Genomic DNA, 14,546 nt, shown 5'->3' with positions numbered 1-14,546 from the left:
GATCAACTGAGTATCTGGGCTCCACAGAGTGTATGAGATCAACTGAGAATCTGGGCTCCACAACGTGTATGAGATCAACTGAGAATATGGGCTCCACAGAGTGTATGAGATCAACTGTGAACCTAGGCTCCACAGAATGTATGAGATCAACTAAGAATCTAGACTCCACAGAGTGTTTGAGATGAACTGGGAACCTAGGCTCCATAGAGTATATGAGATCAACTGAGAATCTAGGCTCCACAGAGTGTATGAGATCAACTGGGAACCTAGGCTCCATAGAGTGTATGTGATCAACTGAGAGTCTAGGCTCCACGGAGTGTATGAGATCAACTAAGAATCTGGGCTTCACAGAGTATATGAGCTCAACTGAGAATCTGGGCTCCACAGAGTGTGTGAGATCAACTGAGAATCTAGGCTCCACAGAGTGTATGAGATCAACTGAGATTCTAGGCTGGAGTGTATGAGATCAACTGAGAATCTAGGCTCCGCAGAAAGCATGAGATCAACTGAGAATCTGGGCTCGACAGAGTGTATGTGATCAACTGAGAATTTGGGCTCCATAGAGTGTATGAGATCAACTGAGAATCTGGGCTCCATAGAGTGTATGAGATCAACTGTGAATCTGGGCTCCACAGAGTGTAAGAGATCAACTGAGAATCTAGGCTCCACAGAGTGTATGAGATCAACTGAGAATCTGGGCTCCACAGAGTGTATGAGATCAACTGAGAATCTAGGCTCCACAGAGTGTAGGAAATCTATTGAGAATTTAGGCTCCATAGAGTGCATGAGACCAACCGAGAATCTAACTTGGAGTGTATGAGATCAACTCAGAATCTAGGCTCCACAGAGTGTATGAGATCAACTGAGAATCTAGGATCCATAGATTGTATGCGATCAACTGAGAATCTAGGCTCTAACAGAGTGTATGCGATCAACTGAGAATCTGGGCATAACAGAGCGTAGGAAATCAACTGAGAATCTAGGCTCCACAGAATGTATGAGATCAACTGAGAATCTAGGCTCCACAGAGTGTATGAGATCAACTGAGAATCTGGGCTCCACAGAGTGTATGAGATCAACTGGGAATCTAGGTTCCACGGAGTGTATGAGATCAACTGAGAATCTGGGCTCCACGGAGTTTATGAGATCAACTGAGAATCTGGGCTCCACTGAGAGTATGAGATCAACTGAGAATTTAGACTCCACAGAGTGTATGAGATCAACTGGGAACCTAGGCTCATAGAGTGTATGAGATCAACTGAGTATCTAGGCTCCACAGAGTGCATGAGATCAACTGAGAATCTGGGCTCCACAGAGTGTATGAGATCAACTGGGAACCTGGGCTCCACAGAGTGTATGAGATCAACTGAGAATTTAGGGTCCACAGAGTGTATGAAATCAACATGAGAACCTATGATCCACAGAGTGTATGAGATCAACTGAGAATCTGGGCTCCACAGAGTGTATGAGATCAACTGAGTTACTTGATTTTGCCTGGTGGAGTCCGGCAGGGCAGTGGCTCCCTAAGGAGTGCTTGTGCGCCCGCCCATGTCACCGGATTACCTGACTGAGGGAGCGGAAGAGGATAGGTGGCCCCAAATACCGGCCACCAATATCTCCCTGTCAGCAGCCCTGGAGTGGAAGGGGAAGTGAAATTAGTGGTTTGCCATCCCGCCACGAGTGCCCTGCAATGGTGAGCTGTACACCATCCACAAAGGATCCAGATGTGTCCCCTGGTCCTCCCAGGGGAGGTCTTCCTGGACCCAGAACAGGTTAATCATCTGGCCACCGCTACCATCCTGCCACGAGGCTTGCCCTCCAGACTGTGGACTTGGCCGATATGGCCCCTGGGCCTGCCCAGGTGCGGCTTTGCTGGACTCTGTGACTGTCCGAAATGAACACCGTAGACATCCCCATGAAGGCTGGGAGCCGGCAGATTTGGACTCTTGCTTAAAATGGCCCAGTCAGTAGACAATGTAGAGCGGTGAACGCCCGGGTATCGGGAATGCTTTATTTGGTGCCAGGGTCCCTCATTGGTGCTGTTCAGTGACATGAGACCCTCTCACCCAGGTTAATAAAGGGTGCATGTGTGTGGTAGTTATGATTTATAGTGGTAGTGTGTGTATTATGGTATCGTGTTCCTTTTATTTTGCCTTTATGTAAAAGGAGGGGTGTTGCCTGTCACCCCTGTTGGGAGACATGGTATCTCCCAGGGTTTGTTGTCTTTGTCACATGGGGAACCATGTGACCAAGTTAATAAAAAGAATGAGCCGTTTCCGGCTTCTCAGTCAATCCATCACAGGATTCCGGTGTCGTTTCTTGTGGGTGCACCCGGCTGGTGCAACACCACGTCGAGTAGGCCCAGGGAGGGGCCCTCCACGAGGTCGGCGCCCGTGCCGGGCCACGCCGCCCTCACAGCTGATTAGCCATGTGATCATGGCTGCCTGCAGCACCCCGGCCCGGGTGCCCCCAGTGCTGGGGATGCCGTGTGCTGGGTGATCCCAGTCATGTGTGTCACTCCGGTGACCCTGGGCGAGTGGGGTGATCCCCACCCTTTGTCCGTGGCGTGCTGGCCACACGAAGGGTCAGTGCCAGGTGCTCCCGACACCCACAGGGGCCTGCCCGACGATCCGAGTCAGGCCCCCAACAGGGGCCAGTGTATTATCTCAAAGGCCTGTGAATTCGGCTCATTCCACACAGTGTTATTCAGGTTAGTCCCCTCTCTGGTAGGGATATCCGCATTAAGGCGCCCCGCATGCCTGAGATTAGTGATATTACTCAAAGGGAACTCATCGTGGACCGGAGACACCTTGTCCTCACTAATGTAGGCAAGCCAGAGAAGGCGGGAACCAGAGAGGCACTTGGAAATCAGCTTCTGTTTTGGTTAAACGCTGCAATTGGCCGTGGCTGCATTAGGGTTCAAGACTCCAGATTGCCTCGGAGAACGCGCATTACAGACTGGAGCACAGGCAATACTATGGCTCGTATTATCATAGAGTGTGGACCGCGCAATCTCCCATGGTTTACTGGCGAATCTAAGAACGTGAGCAACGTCTCACTGGCCTCCAATTTAAAGATTGGGTGGTAATTAACGGATATGTTCTTTGTTTTCATTGTTTAGCACCCTGACACCTAGGGGGGGATTCCTGCACTATGGACATATTACATTAAATAAATAAAGGCAAGAGGTGAGGATCCGCTTAGTGTCTGGGGGGCACTGAGAGGCGGGGACTCACGGGGAAGTGGGGCCTACAGCAGTCAGGTACAATGGTACCAGGAGCCGCGGGCACAATGATTCAGCAGGAGGGGCAATGCCTGACTGCCAGTGGTGCCCATCCTGACAAAGATGCCCGAGTTATCTCCTAAAAGACCAGCCACATGTCCAGGGGCAGGGGCAGAGCCTCCGAGGGCATGGGGCATTCCAGTGTCATTCATTGGCGGCGCCATGTGGCACAGGCAGGGTGGAATACCGCCAGGCAGCACACACCGGGGAATCACTGATTTGAGAGGAACACAAAGCACAGAGATCTGACAAGAAACAATGTCCGACGAGAACAACATATTCCTGAGAACTGAAGAAATGAAACATTAGGGGCCTGATTCATGCAAGTGTTTTATAATGGTGCAATCCCATAGGAAAACGTTCCATGAATCAGGCCCTATGTTGTCTGTTAAAATCAGCCTGGATGCTAATGACTACATGTCATAAGTCCGAACATGGAAGGGCTCCTGCAAGAGGCAGAAGGAGGGGACAGGAGCGGAAGCAATGGACTCGCTGGTCCCTGCAATCCCACCAAATACACACACACGAAACACGTGTGTGCAGGCGCCTTATAAATGCCAGATCATATCATATAACATCATGGATGAACAGAAATGATTAAGGACGACGCTTGGAAAAGATCAAGGAAGAAGGGTCTAAAGAACAGAATGCAGAGGGAGAGAGAATAACACGGGGCCCAGTGCAGATGAGCCACCAACACCAGCAGCAAGACAGAAAGAGGGTACGGACCCCAAGAGTATGCAGCCGGATCGCAGGGGACAAACACGCAGACTTAAGGTTCACCGTGGCCTGAAAGAGGGGAAGATGAAGTAGAAGAGAGGAGACAATAAAATAGGAAGGCCTCGGGGAGACCAAGGGAGTCGGGAAGGGAAAGGGACCCCCCCCCCCCCTGCTCAGGAATCTTCATTGACCTATTAGGAATAAGTGTGGGATGCCGCGGGGGCCATCGAAAGAGAATGGCACAGGAAGAGCTTAAGAATATGCCAGAAATGAGTCGAAGGGTGTTGAAGTGACCACCTTATGGTGGATGAGGTTATATTGGTGTTTTAGAAGCTTATATGAACTTTTCGATTATGGAGACAGAGTGCTGCACCTTAACCCTGCACCAGAGGACTTGATGATCTGGGTTTGGGCACAAGTGAGCATCCCTTGGATGGGTTCATGTGTGGGGGAGGGGTTCTATTTTCTGGGGTCTTATTTTTAACTCCATATTAAATTCAGGAAACGCAGATGGGGTATTAATTAATCAGGTCACCAATCTGGGCTACCATCATGAAACAGGAAAACAGCGCACAGGTCTCCATATGAACGCTGGCTAATTCTCAGATTGTGGGGCCATTCAATATATTCCGGACTGTGTGGCAAGAAGTAGCTTAAAATAGTAACTATCCATAAAACTCATTTCTTCACAGAAGAAACGATAAACTCAAAAGGCCAATGTTATGAGGTAAACAGCATGGGGGGTGACGTGGTCACGCAAATGTATACATTGATATCTCAAAGAGTATCCAAACGATACAACATCTTGATTTGAAAGCATTAATCAAATGGCTGTAGTAGGTGAATATATCCTGACACGGTCACTGCATGGCCCGGAATGGGGATGCCACTGGCTGACAGAAGACTTCTCTGGGTGATGTCTGCTAAGATTCATGTAATTACTATTTGTTTCTTCATGTCATGTTCATGTGTGCCTAAGGATGTCCAAGCGCTGATCTACAATAGAACGTTTGAAGGATTAACATACATGAAAAATGATGGCAAGAGCAGCGTGATAACTACATTATAGAAACATTGTATGTATGCCAGGAATACGTGCAATTTCTAGATTACTCTGTCAGCACGCCTGATCTTGCATGAAGAGGATCACGTTTAAGAATACAGAAAAGACAACAGCACACATCCAATCTCCCAAAACGACTACTAGTGGGACAACATTTCAGACACCACGGAAGACCTGACTGCCACGCTAGCAAACCCTTGAAACGGCACTGTATGTGGACAACAGCCTCTCTACCTCTGTACTCAAGGCCCCTCTGACTGAAGCACTCCTCCCTTACCTCACAATCAGCAACAGCCTCCCTACCTCTGTACTCAAGGCCCCTCTGACTGAAGCACTCCTCCCTTACCTCACAATCATCAACAGCCTCCCTACCTCTGTACTCAGGTCTCCTCTGACTGAAGCACTCCTCCCTTACCTCACAATCATCAACAGCTCTCTCACTCAAGGCAGCTTCCACATGCCCTCAAACCCAGACAAATCCTGCTGCCCCTCCCGGAAACTGGCACTGGACCTGATAACCTCTGCAACGACTGCCCTATCACACATCTTTTCTTCTGAGGTAAGATCCATGAGAAAGCAGCAGCCTATGCAGCTCATCCAACATATCGAAGGCAACTACCCCCTTAAGGGCCACCAATCTGGCATCAGGCGCAGCACAGAAACTGCTATCATCAAGGTGATCGACCATGCCCTTAACATCTTCAAGGATGACCATCCTTGCCTCTTGGTACTCCTTGATCTCTCAGCCACATTTGTCACAGTAGATCACCAGGCACTCACTGACAATTATCACTGCATGGAGATCAGAGAGACCATCTTTAGCTGGTTTAAGTACTACCTCGCTTACCCTCACCAGTTCATCCAAATGGATGTGTCCAGATCACCAACTCTACCCATCGACTATGGAGTTCTGGAAGGAACCATCCTCTTCAACTTGATCATCAACCTGTATATGGAACTGCTCTAAACTCTCTTTTCATCGAAGATGACACGCAGTTCTACCTCAAGATCTCCTCCAAATAAATGAATCCACAGGCGCAAGGCCTGCCTCACCTTAATCCAATCCTGGATGTCTAGTGCTTAACCCCCAAGACCTAATTCCTACTGCTGACCAACAACACCAAACACCCTAACATGCAGACCTGGCTCCCCACTATGGACTTGACACCACAGGTGGCCACCTTAGCAAAGTCCCTAAGGTCGTCGCACATCAACAAACACCTCTCCTTAGCAAGGAAGACACAAACAGATTGGCACACACTTTCCCCCCTGTGAAAAATCATGCTCTTCATCACAGCAAACATCTTCAGCTCTGCTGTTCAGGCCTTGGTCCTCTCCAGCCTGAATGGTGGCAATGCCCTAGGCACCCCTGAAATGTGTCCTACATGTTGGAGCACAAATCATGAAAGGATGCCACAAATTCGGCCGCATCACCCTGACCCTCATCAAACTGCACTGGATCCTGCAGCAAGCATGTAACATCTTCACATCTTGCTGCATGATCAACAAGTCTGTCGCCCTGAAGACTCCAAGCTACCTCACTCAGAAACTCAGTATGTCCGGAGGTCTACAATCCACCAGAAGGACGTTTGCAGACTTGAACTTCGCCATTGCAAGAAGGAAAGAAACGGAGGACAAGCCTCCTCTCTCTACGCCCCCAGACTCTGGAACCTCCTCATTCTCAACACCAAACTCGTCTCCTCCACTTTTAAATTTCAGGAAGGAGATCAAGACCTTCCTCTTCAAGAAAAGAACCCTTCACTCCCCACCTCCCCTGAGACTGGGTGATGTCCTCCCTGTTTCCCCTTGGTTGCTTGTAGATCTCTTGCTGCCCATCCTCCACCTATCCTGTTGTGACCTTCCCGTTCCCTTGTGACTTGCTTCCCTCGCCGTGTACTTCCTCCCTATGACTTGTAAAGAGCTCTGCTGCTTCCCAAAGCTAGGTCCACCCCAATCAATACCCTAATACCCTGACATATGTGTTACATTGCCATTTATTCCACTGACTGAGTCCAAATATACTGATTTACTTTGAGTTTTTAGAAGTCGCGGAACATGCTGCCTTCGGCTACTTCAGCACACACCTCGACCCTTACATGTTTGGTATGTTATGTCAGTTTCCATGTGGCATATCTCAAGACTTTGCACCAGTGAAACTCAGATTCATAATCCACAAAAACAGGTTCATAAGAGAGCAGAGGTCAGAGCCGCCATTGGTCCACTCAGCCATCTTATGCTATCAAGGAAGGGTAAAACAGAGGCATCACATGCAGCAGGAAGCAGGCACATTGATTAAATACTTGTGCAAGCAAAGTCCTAATTGGGGGATTTGGAGAGCTGAGCATTGAGGGGGATTAGGAAGAAATTGTGACCAGGGGGTCAATGGGCATGAGAGGAGACGAGAGCAAAAACAGCAGAGCATTGAGAAGCAAGCCAAGGTCACCCATCCTGCAGTTTGGCGTGAGTGTGCCTGGTTAGGCAGGCCCTACATTAAGGCCCTGCAATGCACACAGGCAGGCTCACTTGTTTCTCCAAAAACGGCACAGCATGACTTGTAATTACTCATCCTCATTGGGGATTGACCCTCACAGTGCAATGCCTCATTGCCGTGGAGGAACACGAGGAACTAATGCAGAGTGAAGACTCCTTGCCCCGGAAGGATTCTGCAGAAACTCACTAGAAATGTCTCAGGGAACCTTGAGGCAGAAGGGTCAGAAAAGGAGGAGTAACAGAAGCCACCGGAAGTACAGTGCCTTGGCAGTAGAGGGAGGGAGTAGGCGCTATCTACACTACTGGGGGACGGTACTACTAAGCAGGAGGCTCTGGAGTCTACCAAGGGAGAAAGACAAAGTCCTTACTTTAATCAGCTTAAGTCTGTCACACTGGAACAAAAACATAACCAGAACAATTAGAGAAGATCCATTTCAACATAATTCACAAAACAAAGATAAAAGAGACAAACACGAATCTTCATAGGAACACAGGACTTTTTCAAAGGCTGTGAGTCATGAAGACATGAAGCTGCACGGCGGCGGCTTTAGGAGGCGCTTCCTCCCCTGCCATTGTTTAGCCCTGTGTGTGGCGGCTCTGTTACATGCACAGTGGTGGGCAGTACTAGGATATAGCACGTGGTTTATTCATGTTATTAATTGAATATTTCTAAGGCGCCTACACAACAAATTATGTTTCAAGGCACCACAAGACAAAACGAGAGAGGGGAGGGCAAGGGAGAAAGACAACAATAACGGTCCTACTACGTCTTGTGACATTCGGATTAGGCAAGTGCAGTAACTAGAAGGACGAGGGAGAGTGCGAGCAAATGCAAGGGGAGTGCAGGTGAAGGGGGTGGAGGAAGGGAGGGCCACAGGGGCTAGGTGAATGCTGAGGGGAGGCCAGGAAGGCAAATGCCAGGGATTGTATGGGTTCAGGGGTGAGGGTCCACATGCTAAGTGCGAGGGAGGGGGTTCACTGGAGGGGGGGGGGGCTGCTGACCTTTAGAACTCAGAGGGAACCAGGTAGCCAGTCACTGCGTCAGATGGGGGTGTTAGCAGGGGAGGGGGAGAGGGATGGAAAAAGAGAAAAGGAGGGTCTTGAGGATCTTCCAGAACTGAAGGTGATCTGGCTCAAGACAGAGAGGCTCCAGCAGAGGATAGAGATCTAACCCCCTACTCCCAGGTGTCTGGCCTGCAGAGAGCTGGAGCTAGAAGACTGAAGGGCCCTGGCAGGGATGTATTTAGGGAGAGACAGTTGGATACAGCGGGGTCCCAGGCCCCAGGAAGCCTTGTGGATGATGCAGAGGGTTTTGAACATGAACCAGCAGTAACCAGGAGCCATTGGAGAGATTTCAGGGCTGGAGAGATGATGTTCCTGGGTTTGCAGTCCTGCTTCTTCATATCCATGGGTGATATAAGAATGCTCGGGTTCTGCTTCTTCATGGCTATGGATGGTATAGACATGCTTGGATACTGCTTCTTCATGTCCACAGATGGTATAAGAAAACGCGGATCCTGCTTCTTTATGTCCATGGATGGTATAAGAATGCTTGAATTCTGCTTCTTAATATCCATGGATGAAGTGGGAATGCTAGAATCCTGCTTCTTCATGTCCATGGATGGTATAAGAATACTCAGATCCTGCTTCTTCATGTCCATGGATGGTATAAGACTGCTCAGATTCTGTTTCTTAATATCCATGGATGATTTGGGAATGCTGAGATCCTGCTTCTTCATCTCCATGGATGGTATAAGAATGTGCGGATCCTGCTACTTCATGTCCATGGATGGTATAAGAATGCTTGGATACTGCTTCTTCATGTCCATCAATAGTATGAGAATGCTCAGATTCTGCTTCTCCATGGATGGTGTAAGAATGATCGGGTCCTGCTTCTTCATGGCCATGGATGATTTGGGAATTCTTAGATACTGCTCATTCATCTCCATGGATGGTATACAAATGTGCAGATCCTGTTTCTTCATGTCCATGGATGGTATGTCCATGGATGCTTGTGTCCTGCTTCTTCATGTCCATGGATGGTGTAAGAGTGCTCGGGTTCTGCTTCTTCATCTCCATGGATGGTATAAGAGTGCATGGTTCCTGCTTCTTTATGTCCATGGGTGGTATAATAATGCTTCAATTCTGCTTCTTAATGTCCATGGATGGTATAATAATGCTCAGAAACCGTTTCTTAATGTCCATAAGATCCTGCTTCTTCATCTCCATGGATGGTATAAGAATGCTCGGATCCTGCATCTTCATGTCCATGGGTGGTATAAGAATGATTGTGTCCTGCTTCTTCATATCCATCAATGGTATAAGTATACTTGTGTCCTGCTTCTTCATGTCCATGGTTGGTGTAAGAATGCTCAGGTGCTGCATTTTCATGGCCATGGATGGTTTGGGAAAGCTCGAATCCTGCTTCTTCATCCCCATGGATGGTATAGGAATGCACAGTTCCTGCTTCTTTATGTCCATGGATGGTATAAGAATGCTTGAATTCTGCTTCTTAATGCCCATGGATGATTTGTGAATGCTCATATCCTGTTTGTTCATCTCCATAGATGGTATAAGAATGCTCAGATCCTGCTTCTTCATGACCATGGATGGTATAAGAATGCTCAAATCCTGCTTCTACATGACCATGGATGGTATAAGAATGATCAGATCCTGCTTCTTCATGTCTGTCAATGATATAAGAATGCCTGTGTCCTGCTTTGTCATGTCCCTGGGTGGTGTAAGAATGCTCAGGTACTGCTTCTTCATGTCCAAGGATGGTGCAAGAGTGATTGTGTCCTGTGTATTCAAGTCCACGGATGATTTGAGAATGCTCTGATCCTGCTTCTTCATGTACTTCAATTGTATAAAAATGCTTGTGTCCTGCTTCTTCCTGTCCATAGATGGTATAAGAATACCCAGACCCTGCTTATTCATCTCCATGGATGGTATAAGCATGCTCGGTTCCTGCTTCTTCATGTCCATGTATGGTATAAGAATGCTCAGTTCCTGTTTCTTCATGTCCATGTATGGTATAATAATGCTTGGGTCCTGCTTCTTCATGTCCATGTATGGTATAAGAAAGCATGGTTCCTGCTTCTTCATGTCCATGTATGGTATAATAATGCCTGGGTCCTGCTTCTTCATGTCCATGTATGGTATAAAAATGCATGGTTCTTGCTTCTTCATGTCCATGTATGGTATAATAATGCTTGGGTCCTGCTTCTTCATGTCCATGTATGGTATAGGAATGCATGGTTCCTGCTTCTTCATGTCCATGTATGGTATAAGAATGCATGGTTCCTGCTTCTTCATGTCCATGTATGGTATAAAAATGCATGGTTCTTGCTTCTTCATGTCCATGTATGGTATAAGAATGCTTGTGTCCTGCTTCTTCATGTCCATGTATGGTATAATAATGCTTGGGTCCTGCTTCTTCATGCCCATGTATGGTATAAAAATGCATGGTTATTGCTTCCTCATGTCCATGTATGGTATAATAATGCTTGGGTCCTGCTTCTTCATGTCCATGTATGGTATAATGATGCTTGGGTCCTGCTTCTTCATGTCCATGTATGGTATAATAATGCTTGGGTCCTGCTTCTTCATGTCCATGTATGGTATAAGAATGCTTGTGTCCTGCTTCTTCATGTCCATGTATGGTATAAGAAAGCATGGTTCCTGCTTCTTCATGTCCATGTATGGTATAATAATGCTTGGGTCCTGCTTCTTCATGTCCATGTATGGTATAAGAATGCTTGTGTCCTGCTTCTTCATGTCCATGTATGGTATAAGAAAGCATGGTTCCTGCTTCTTCATGTCCATGTATGGTATAATAATGCTTGGAACCTGCTTCTTCATGTCCATGTATGGTATAAGAATGCTTGTGTCCTGCTTCTTCATGTCCATGTATGGTGTAAGAAAGCATGGTTCCTGCTTCTTCATGTCCATGTATGGTATAATAATGCTTGGAACCTGCTTCTTCATGTCCATGTATGGTATAAGAATGCTTGTGTCCTGCTTCTTCATGTCCATGTATGGTATAATAATGCTTGGGTCCTGCTTCTTCATGTCCATGTATGGTATAATGATGCTTGGGTCCTGCTTCTTCATGTCCATGTATGGTATAATAATGCTTGGGTCCTGCTTCTTCATGTCCATGTATGGTATAAGAATGCATGGTTCCTGCTTCTTCATGTCCATGTATGGTATAAGAATGCTTGTGCCCTGCTTCTTCATGTCCATGTATGGTATAAGAAAGCATGGTTCCTGCTTCTCCATGTCCATGTATGGTAGAAGAAAGCATGGTTCCTCCTTCTTCATGTCGGATGGCATAAGAATGCTCGGAGCCTGCTTCTTCTTGGCCATGGAGGAGGGGACATGATCTAGACTCTGGACTTCATCACGAGTTGGGCGGTATCCTGCGGGTAATACCGCCCAACTTTAATTGCATTAGCACAAGCCGGTCCGGTGCTCTTAGCGCCAGATCACGGGTTGGCCGATAGCAGTAAAACCCCATTCCAATGGACCCAATGAGGCATTTTCAGCACAAACGCTGCGTGTAAATACAACCAAGTTTGCTTCCATTTCGACTCCATTGAGACATTTGCTTAAGAAAGGGATCAATTTTAAATGGTCTGAGGATTGTCAAATAGCTTTTACAGCCATTAACAAAGGCATTTCCAGGGCTCCATCATTGGGTGGTTTTGTATCTGGGAGGTGGACCGTACTGCCAGTAGATGCAAGTCTTTTAGGTTTGGGTGCCACATTGGCTCAACTTGATTCATGAAATATGGAGCATGTAATAGTGTTTGCTTCGAGACCATTACAGGGGCAGAAAAAACGATTCTGTTATAGAGAGAGAAGCTATAGCGGTGTTTTGGGCAATACTTAATTTTAAATTCTTTCTTTGGAACCAGAAATTTCAGGTAAGAACTGACCATAAACCTTTAGCTCAATTTATGAGTAGTTCTGATTGGGCTAGAGGTTCACCTAGGATTGCTAGGTGGATGGTGGGTTTACTGGGTTGCAACTTTAGAATAAGTTATGTACCTGGTAGGGAAAACGTGGTCGCTGACTGCCTGTCTAGACATGTGGTGGAGGATGGGGACATGACCGATCTGACCAGAGAGCAGGATATTGTCATTATTGAGGTTGCATGTGATGCGGTGAACAAGAGTGAGTGGCTGGAGGCAGACAGAGAGGATATCATTGTTGTAAAAACAAGGAAATATTGAGGCTGAGTACCACAAAAGGAAATACACCAAACACAGGCTATAAAGATTCACAGATCAATACTGCGCAGTTACAAATAAACACAGATCTCATACAGATAGCTATCTGGCTCTCGACACCCCGCAATGAGTACCAGCCCTTCAGAGTGGGCAGGGAGAGGAACTGGACATCTAAACATCATGTTAGCTGGCCTACCCATGACCACTTCATATGGAGAGAGCTCAGTCTTAGCCTGTGCGGTGGTGCGCATTGACAGTAACATTATCGGTAAGGCGTCCGGCCATTTCAATTTGGTGCCGGCACACGTTTTAGCGAGCTTGTTCTTCAAAATTCCATTGTGTCTCTCTACCAATCCAGCACTCTGAGCATATCTAGCCGAATTAAACTGTTTATCGAACTGTAATCCCGCACATACCTGCAGAATCACAGCATCAATAAAATGTGGACCATTGTCTGACCAGATGACCCTTGGCAAACCAAACCTAGGAACATATTCCTTAAGCATGGTTTTCGCCGTTGTCATTGCTGTGGCATCTTTTACAGGAAAGGCTTCAACCCATTTACTAAAGCCGCAAATAACAACCAAAACAAATTTGAAATTATTACAATGCTCCATTTCAATAAAGTCAAAGTGGATCACTTTAAAGGGGACAGAAGGTGGACCAAAACTACCCCTTGGTGTCGATGTGCCCTTCCCCATATTGTGCTGTAGACAGATCATGCAACTCTGGACAAAACATTCAGCTACCTTCGAGATGTTATCGTTCACCCAGACATTTTCTAACATTTTGTATACCTTCCTGGCACAGATGTGGGTGGGCCCATGAGCCATTGGACCATCAGAGTAATGTACGCATCTGGCAGCATCCATTTTCCCTCTAACTTATCCACCCAACACCCATCATCATCCAACCTTGCCAAACCCTCAGCCCATTGCTTACTTTCTTCTAAAGTGGCATTGGCTTGGATATTCTTTACTGATTCAATACCTTCATCTATGGTACAAACATTTGTGGCTTCCCTTGTAGTGTACAAATCTGTATAGAGATCACTAGCCCATTTGTTTGGCTGTCTGGTCAGCAAAATCGTTCGCTTTTCCTACATCATTTATGATTTTCTGATGCGCTGCACATTTCATGATTGCTAACTGAGTGGGGAGATGCAAGCGCTAAAAGTAACCACACTATCAAGGAGCCATATGGAATCTTCATTCCATGCCAAAGTTGTGAACTACCCCAAAAGCATACTGACTATCAGTATATATATTTACTCTAAGCCCTTTGGAAAGTTCACAAGCTCGAGTCAATGCAATCATCTCTGCGGCCTGCGCGGAGTTATGCGAAATTCTTTTGGTTTCCACAATCGTGCTTAGTGTGGTGATGGCATAAGCAGCCGTGGATGTACCATCCGGAAGTTTGAAGCAAGAGCCATTGCAAAACAGCTCCCCTTGTGGGTCATTTAAAGATGTATCTTTCAGGTCAATCCTGCCTTTAGTCTCTTGTTCTGTGGTGTAAAGGCAGTCATGTGACATTTCGTCACTGCAAGCAGTACCTTGCGGTAAAGGTAATAGTTCAGCCGGATTCAATACACAACACCTCTTTATTTTTATATGTGGTGCAAATAAGATCAATTCATATCTCGTTAATCGTGTGGAGGTGAGGTTTTGTGTTTGTGTTCTATTTAAAAGAACATCTACAGAGTGAGGTACCAACAAGGTTAAAGCATGGCCTAGGACCATACCCTTGATCTGTTTTA

The 14,546-nt window shown here is 46.8% G+C and overlaps 1 protein-coding gene across 13 annotated transcripts in view; it reads right to left on the bottom strand.

The window, feature by feature from the left end:
• Positions 1-14,546, bottom strand: part of GRAMD1B (GRAM domain containing 1B) — a 1,544,984-nt gene that overhangs the window by 625,536 nt on the left and 904,902 nt on the right. For 7 of the 13 annotated variants that reach the window (XM_069614100.1, XM_069614089.1, XM_069614090.1 and 4 more), the window contains one exon: positions 7,925-7,948. The exons of the other annotated variants lie outside the window; for them this stretch is intronic. In XM_069614100.1, the coding sequence (XP_069470201.1) occupies positions 7,925-7,948 (24 nt within the window). The remainder of the gene's footprint in view (positions 1-7,924; positions 7,949-14,546) is intronic. 13 annotated transcript variants of the gene reach the window in all.

Source organism: Ambystoma mexicanum, chromosome 9 (assembly GCF_040938575.1).
Source record: "Ambystoma mexicanum isolate Mex_15411 chromosome 9, UKY_AmexF1_1, whole genome shotgun sequence".
NCBI lineage: Eukaryota > Metazoa > Chordata > Amphibia > Caudata > Ambystomatidae > Ambystoma > Ambystoma mexicanum.
The sequence above is the reverse complement of the archived record's forward strand: the minus strand, read 5'-3'. Positions and strand labels throughout refer to the sequence as shown.